The sequence below is a fragment of the Pinus tabuliformis genome, chromosome X (assembly GCF_031772625.1).
Source record: "Pinus tabuliformis cultivar Carrire ecotype Pingquan chromosome X, CPIR1, whole genome shotgun sequence".
Lineage (NCBI taxonomy): Eukaryota > Viridiplantae > Streptophyta > Pinopsida > Pinales > Pinaceae > Pinus > Pinus tabuliformis.
The window spans coordinates 1,529,184,453-1,529,192,568 of NC_142308.1; the positions used below are offsets into that span (position 1 = coordinate 1,529,184,453).

Sequence of the window (8,116 nt, forward strand, 5' to 3'; positions counted from 1 at the left end):
TGAGAGGCAAACAGCCTCGGTATGCATATGCATAGCATCTACAAAATGTAATTTCTTATGATTAATAGAAATTGCGACTTTTTCTACGGCAAAATATATATATATATATATATATATATATATATATATATATATATATATATATATATATATATCTCACAAACCATCAAAAACTTTGGAAAAAAAACAAAATTAAAAAAAATATATATTTATAAAATTAAGTAAGTAAAAATAGAGAAATTAAAAAAAACATTAGCAAAAACTGGGAAAAAAATTAAAAACAAACTAGTTAAAAAAAAAAAATATATATATATATATATATATTAACGGAAAAAAATTAAAAAACTAGTAAAATTAATATTAAAAAAAAACACACACACACACACACACAAAAACAAATTTAAATTAAAAAAAAAAAAACCCAAAAAAACACGTATTTTTTTATTAAAAATGAAAAAATGCAATTATTTTTATTAAACATATATATTTTATTTAAAAATAAATCAATAATTTTATTTTTTTTTAAACCATCTTTGTTTTTATTAAATAAATAAATAAATAAATAAAATTAAACAATTTTCATTTGAAACAAAAAAAAATTTAAACAATTTTTATTTGAAGCGAAAAAAAAAAAACAATTTAAAACGAATTTTTTTTTTTTATGTGAAAAAACTATATATTAAATTTTATTAAAAATTAAATTATTAAAAAAAATTAACAAATAATTTTAATAAAAATTAAATTTTAATTTTTTTTATTTATTTTGTTTTGATTAAAAAAAAAAAAACATTAAAATTTTTTAATAAAAATTATTAATTATAGAGTTCAGACTTCTGTGATTTTTATTAACATGTCCTGACGATGAACCACACTAGTTGGTTCAAAACACGTCGACAAATGATTTTCCATGTGATTTTCGCCGAAAAATCACTCACAAAAAATTATTAAATTTTAATTTAATAAACATTTTTAATAAAACTTAAATTTTAGATCATTATAATAAAAAATAAATTATTGAAAAAACTTATCAAATAATTTTAATTAAAAATAAATAAATAAATAAAAATTAATGTTTGTTTTTTATTTTAAAAGATTTTTTTTAATTAAAAAATATATATATTAAATTTTATTAAAAATTAAACTATTAAAAAAATTTAACAAAATTTTTTAATAAGAATTAAATTTTAATATTTTCTAAAAGTTTGATTTTATAATATAAAAAAAAAAAAAATTGCGTGCGCCCCCGGCCGCGCCACCCCTGGGCCGCTGGCGGGCCTTGGGGCGATTCCACGCAGCCCCCCGCCTCCGGCCGCGCCACCCTCGGGCCGCTGGCAGGCCCTGGGGCAATTCCCGGGGGTGGCGCGGCCGGGGGAGGGGGGGTTTGCGTGCAGATCCCCGCCCCCGGCCGCGCCACCCCCGGGCCACTGGCGAGCCCTGGGGCGATTCCGTGCAGACCCCCGCCCCTGGCCGCGCCACCCCTGGGCCACTGGCGGGCCCTGGGGCGATTCCCGGCCCGGGGGTGGCGCGGCCGGGGGCGCACGCAATTTTTTATTTTTATTTTTTATAAAATCAAACTTTTAAAAAAAAAAAAAATTTAATTCTTATTAAAAAAAATTGTTAAATTTTTTTAATAGTTTGATTTTTAATAAAATTTAATATATATATTTTTTAATTAAAAATAAATAAATAAACTGTTTAAAATAAAAAAAACAAACATTAAAATTTTTTTTAATTAAAATTATTTGATAAGTGTTTTTAATAATTTAATTCTTATTATAATGATCTAAAATTTACGTTTTATTAAAATTTAATAATTTTTATTAAAAAAATTTAATGATTTTTTTTGTTTGTTTTTTTTTTTTTTTTTTTTCACAAGAACGATTATGGATTATATTAACTGATTGGCCTAATTGCCAGAGTTCTGATTACAAAGGGAGTTGTCCAGATCCAAAATAGAACCGACCTCCTGAAGAATTGAATTTGTGTTCCTCTTCCAGCTCTTTTTAGGCTCTACAATGGAGTTGATTTCTGTAATTTGTCCAAGCTTGAAAATGCAAACAAACTGATTTAGAATCAGGCAATAAAACATAGGTGCTGAAGTGATTATGGTATTGGATCCCAAGTTTCTATCCCGTCCCTTATCATTGCCCCGGCGGAGAGAAGAGCGGCCTTATTTGCTTCACGATCTGCTTCTTTATTATTTTCTCTTAGTACATGGAAATATTTCAGATTTTGGAACAGCTTTCCCAGGCTTCGAATTCTTTGTATCTGCCTTGCTAATCTTAAGTCCCGGGGGGCAGTGTTGGTTACCATGAGCTTTATGATCACTTGAGAATCCCCTAGAATGATTGCCTCCTTGATTTCCAGGCTCAATAGCAGTTTGAGACCTTGATACAGGGCCAATGCTTCCGCTTGGATGCTGGAATTGAACCCCAGCCCCCAGGCAAAGCTGTGAATCTGAGTGCCTTCCGTGCTATTAACCGTTCCTCCTGCCCCGGCCTTGCCAGGATTTCCTTTTGCTGCCCCATCGAAGAAGAGAGAATGTAGCTTATGATTGGAGATCCAGGCACGAAACTCTTCCTTATTTATGCCTCTTACTTGCCATTCCTCAACAGGAATAATGCTTCTGTTGGCTTGGCGGAATTGAAGATTTAAAGAAGCCCCCCAAATATTGTCAAGTTGGCTGAGATTCAAATCGTCTTTATAATCCTCCAGGCATTCTTTTAGCTGGGTTTTTATTTTAGTCACTACCACTTTTACATCATGCTGGGTATTTCTGAATATTCTACTGTTCCTCTCTAGCCAGATTTGCCAACAGCAAATTTTAAGAAGAGAGGACCAGGCGGCCTTTATCATTTTATTTTTAGGCGGGGGTGCTGGATATCTATTCTGCCACTTAGTGAAGAGTTCGGATATAGAGGCAGGCAGCACGAAATTAGGATTCCATTGCTCCATCAGCGCTCTCCAAACCTGCTCTGAAAATTTGCAGTTTAATATCAGATGGGAGACACACTCCGTCTTTTCTCTGCATAACGAGCATCTCGACGGACCGTTGAATCCATGCCTCTGCAGGTTCTCGTCGGTGAGTATTTTACCGTGACAGAGCAACCAATTGAAAATGTCGATCTTGGGCAATGTTGGTATGTCCCAAATTGTTTTCCACGGAGCTGGATCAGGGGGCGCATACGGAATTGCAGCAAGGCTCGTGTAGCCACTCGACACCGTGTATCCCGCCGCCAAAGAGCCCCAACCTCTTCTGTCTCTCCTGCGTATGTGTGAGGGGGCAGCACCGATTAACAAGTCGCATAGAACGCTGACGTCCTGCAGAAATTCCGCCGGTGTATCGAGGAAGTTCCAGCCAACCCATCGCGTCCCTTCCCACTTGGAAATGTCCCAGAGAGTGTATTTACCTGTATTTGAGATCCAATCACGCAGCTTCTTCAAAGAATGCCAGTCCCCAATCGGATCGCGATCCATTATGCGATCTGACCATATGTTGATTTTTTTCCCATTCCCAGGGATCCAATAAGCCTTGGAACGAATCAGAGGGGCAGCTTTAGAGCAGAGTCTGGCAAATGAAGAGGTGCCTTGGGGAAGAGGTCCGTCCAGGCATCTTGACCTTTCGCCAGTGAAATATTTCCTCCAAAGCGCAAGCTGAGCCCAGCCAGGCTTGGGCGCTATGATTTTCCAAAGAAGCTTAGCTCCCATGGCTATATTTTGGAGGGGAAGCTTCTTGAAGTTTAGGCCTCCCTCCATCTGAGGTTTGAGGACTGTCTCCCAGTTGACCAGGGGGAATTTCCTCTCATTTTGCTTACCTCCCTTCCAAAAGAAGTTTCGAATGTGCTGGTCCATTTTCTGAAGGATGCCGACGGGAGCTAGGAGCACAGAGAACTGGAATAAAGGGAGACTACTGAGGACAGATTTGATTAGAACTGTCTTGCCTGCAATATTTAACCAATTATAGCCCCATGCCTGAAGTTTGACTTTGAATTTTTCCAGCTGAGGTATCCAGTCCCTGCTATAGGCACGTTTGAGGAAGATAGGCATTCCTAAATACTTAAATGAGGTCCATACAGCAGAGCCAACAAATCCTAAGCATCTGGCAATGGAGATGAGCATAGGGGGAGGGGTATTCCAGCTGTATATGTGACACTTTCCTTTATTAAGACAGCTTCCTGACATCGTGCCAAACTCATCCAGAGCCTCTTTAAATCTGGTGGCTGAGTGGATTGAAGCAGCTCCGAGAAGCAGAGTATCATCTGCAAACAGGGCATGGTTTATGTTCTGGACTCCTCTAGCAATGCAAATCCCTGGAATCTCCTGATCTTGCATTTTTTTGTTTAAGTGGAAGCTGAGAACTGATGCTTGGATAACAAACAGCAGAGGAGACAGGGGGCAGCCCTGCCTTATTCCTCTTGTAGCTTTAAAGAACCCTGTAGCTCTGCCATTGATTAAAGGGGCTATCCATGGCTCCGAGATACAAGCCCGGATCCATTTTATAAGTCTCTCTCCGAATCCAAAATTTTTTAAAACATTGAAAAGAAAGCTATGCCTAACACGATCAAATGCATTTACTAAATCCAGTTTGATGACCATACCTCTTTCCTTGCGCTGGTGACTAGAGATGATTGCCTCTTGAACTAGGATGAAGTTATCCACCAGCTGTCTTCCATGGATGAAGCCCCCTTGATTCTCAGGGATGATTTTAGGGAGGATGTGTTTCAGCCTGCTAGCAATGATTTTGGTGATCAGCTTGTAGCCTATATTGCAAAGAGAGATGGGGCGGAATCCGCTAAACGAATTGGCGCCCTTCTCCTTAGGTATAAGAGCAAGGAACGAGGAGTTTGTGCTTCCTCCTATTTTCTGGCAATCCTGCGATTTTTGAATCATTTTGAGGAGATCTTTTCCCACAATATGCCAGCAGAATTGAAGAAATCTGGCAGAAAACCCGTCAGGTCCTGGAGCTTTATCAGGATCCATGGCAAAGAGAGCAGCTTTGACCTCCTCCATGGTGACTTTGGCTTCTAGCTGGAGGTTCATTTGAGCCGAGACTGAAGAGGGGACCCCGTCCAGCAAGTAAGAATTCTGAGGGCCATTCACCTCTTCGCTGTACAAATTTTGAAAATGGCGAAAGGCAGCCTGCTTGATGTCTTTAAAGTCTTTATGGGACACGGCTTCTTCTTTGATTTCTGCTATATGATTGAAGCTTTTCCTGGCTTGGGATTGCTTGTGGAAGTATGAGGTGTTTTTATCTCCTGCTTTGAGCCAAAGGTAGCGAGATTTGATCCTCCAGGCTTCCTCTTCATTCAGACAGGCTTTGTGATATTGCTGTTGAAGATGAGCCTCTTTGTCCAGAATTTCATTAGTGATGAGGGCCTCTTCCACGATCTGATGGTGGGCATCCAGCATGCATTGGATCTTTTTCCTTTCAGTGGCTGGATTAGGGAGAGATTTGGCCCAACTTTTTAGGGCAGATTTCACTCTTCTGAGTTTCTCTTCCCAGATATAGAATGGAGAGCCATTGACTGGCTGAGACCAACAATGCTTGACAATCTGAAGAAAGTTGGGTTCCTTGGTCCAAAGAGGGCTAAATTTGAAGGGGATGGGGCCAAGATCCGAGAGGGTTCGAAGGGTCAACTTGATGGGGTTATGATCAGAGGTACTACAGGGAAGGATATGCATGCTGGCATCTAATCCAAACTGGAGGAAGGAACTTTGCACAAAAAATCTATCTAGTCTTGCTGCAATATGACCAGGCCCTATTCTTTTGTTTGACCACGAGAACTTACCTGAAACTGGCTTGATATCTAGCAGATCCCAATCATGGAGAAGATCTTCTGCCCATTCCCTTGCCGGATCTCGCACAATGGTACCTCCACGCTTTTCTGAAGAGTGCAGCGTGAGATTTAGGTCTCCTGCAATGATGATATTTTCTAGTATGCCCAGATCCGCTTGGTTTCTTAATGAATCCCAGCAAGACTTTTTTTCTCCAGCGCTGACCGGCACATAAACGTTGAAGAGGCAAAATATTTCTTTAGTATCTAGGTGTTGCATCTTCAACATCAACCAGTGGGTGGTGGAAGTTTCAGATATTAGCGAGTACTTGCTATCATTCCATAGAGATCCCAGCCCTCCAGAGGCTCCTCGGGCTGAGACAGCAGCTGCTTTGCTCTTATTCCATAGTTTTCTACTTAAATGAAGGAGGTCCGAATCCTCCATCTTGGTCTCCTGGAGGAGGAGTATGTCTGGGGCTTCTATTCTTATTAAGTTTCTTAGTGCCTCTTCTTTGATTTTGCTCCCCATACCCCTGCAGTTCCAGGAGATAATTTTCATTATTTACCTTTGCTTTGGAGGGCTCCCTTGGAGCCTTGATGCTGATTTCTGGCCATCTTTGGTTTCTTTGCTAACAACTTCTCCAATGTAGGTTGGCTGCCCTGCAACTTGTCCTTATACGTTTCATGCTCCCTTTTCTCCCGATCTGTTTTGCGCCCTCTTGTAGATCTCCTTACAGAGGCTAGGGAGTCTCCTATTTCTCCTTCCTCCTCCGAATCTTCCGATTCTTGGTCCTCATCCTCAACTTCTTCTGGGGTTCCTTTTGAGCTTTCTGCTACGCCTGAATCCTTGAAAGGATTAGGTTGTCCACCTTTCTCTGGAGTGACCGATTTCTGGGCCTCGACTTCATGTGTGTCCTCTGGTTGAGAGCTGAGGGGGTCAAACCTGTTTTCTAGGGCGGTCTTGGGCTGGGTCTGCGGAGCAGGGCCCTGATGAGGATTGCCATTGGATCCTCCCACCTTCTGAGTCTTGTGAGTATTTTTCGTACGCTTGACTTGATTCCAGCCGTCCTCCTTCCCTTGGACAGATTCAGTATTGGACGGGCAGCTTCTGGCGAAATGGCCATAAACATGGCATTTCCGGCATTTAAAGGGCAGCTGCTCGTAGTCTAGTTTCTGCATGTGAGTCCAGCTTCCAACCTTGATTTTAATGGCCTCTGGTAGTCCCTCCTCCAGGTCCACCTCCACGCATATCCTGGCACAATCATATTGGTCCTTGTTGTTTGCCCGATCTATAAATTTCCCCAGGGCATTTCCTATATGCTTCAATGAGTCCCAGTTCCAGCAATGCACTGGAAGATTTGGCAGCCTGACCCACACTGGGACAACTTTGGGTACATCCACTGCCGGATCGAAGTTCGGAGTCCATTTGTTCAGATACAGACCCTGGGGGCCCATGAAGTAGGGGTCGTTTCGAAAGATCAGGTCTTTGTCATCCTTTGAGGTAAACTCGAAGAGGAAGAAACCTCTCCCCAGGAAGTAAGAGGTCACACTTTCTTGGATCAACGGCGCCCAGTTCCTTTTGACCCAGTTCTCTGTGGATTTGGGAGAAGGCCAAAGTCCGGTGAACTGGCCCATAAGGGCTCCCTCAAACAAAGACAGTGCAACCTGGATCGGGGTTTCCGGAGGGAGGGAGATCTCCGGAATATCGTCCAGTTTCTTGACAAATTTCGCGGCTTCGACATTCTTCTTCTTAGGGAGACCTTCCAGAAGTCGATTGAAGGCCTCAGCTGATGAGGACGGAGGGGGGGGAGGGGCCGCCTGGGGAGTGCCCAGCGCCTCCATGGACCCAAGCAGCCAGCCAAGCTCAATCCGGGACTCAAACCTTCATTGAACCAGCCGGCCTCATGGTATAAAGCAAGCTTCCTTCCGCAGAGAGCAGAGAGAACACTTGCGCGCAGCCTGAGGGACGCGAATAGGCGGGACAGGGCAGGGCCGAGGGCGATCAGAGCCGATCAGGGCCGAGGAAGGGCCGATCGGGCGATCAGGGCCGAGGGCGATCAACAGGGGCAACCTTCCAATCGATCCGAGAGGAGCATTCAATTTTTTTTGTTTGTTTTTAAATAAGTAATGAAAATTTAATAATAAAAAAATTATTTTTATTTTTAAAAATCAAAAACACATTTTTTTTTTTACTTTAAAATGTTTTTTAATTTTATTTTATTTTTTTTAATTGGAAAAGACGTATGTTTTTAAAATTTTGATTTTTTTTTTAATAATTTTGAACTTATTTTTGTCTTTTTTGTTTTTTCTAAATGCTTTTAATAGTAATTTTACTAGTTTTT

At 41.0% G+C, this 8,116-nt stretch overlaps 1 protein-coding gene across 1 annotated transcript; it reads right to left on the reverse strand.

Annotated features, from left to right (window-relative positions):
- Window positions 1-2,103: 2,103 nt before the first annotated feature.
- Window positions 2,104-7,616, reverse strand: LOC149145867 (uncharacterized). Its single transcript, XM_089452589.1, has 2 exons — window positions 6,409-7,616; window positions 2,104-6,307 (listed from the first exon to the last, which is right to left on the reverse strand). Exons 1-2 carry the CDS (start codon window positions 7,614-7,616, stop codon window positions 2,104-2,106), a joined length of 5,412 nt encoding a protein of 1,803 aa, XP_089308715.1.
- Between the last annotated feature and the right edge of the window lie 500 nt (window positions 7,617-8,116).

What these genes read in the sequence shown, in the direction of transcription:
- LOC149145867 (XM_089452589.1), bottom strand. Translation starts at nt 7,616, where the DNA reads ATGGAGGCGCTGGGCACTCCCCAGGCGGCCCCTCCCCCCCCTCCGTCC. An exon ending in CAACCTACATTGGAGAAGTT is followed by an intron (nt 6,308 to 6,408) that starts GTTAGCAAAGAA and finishes CTGGAACTGCAG; the next exon opens with GGGTATGGGGAGCAAAATCA.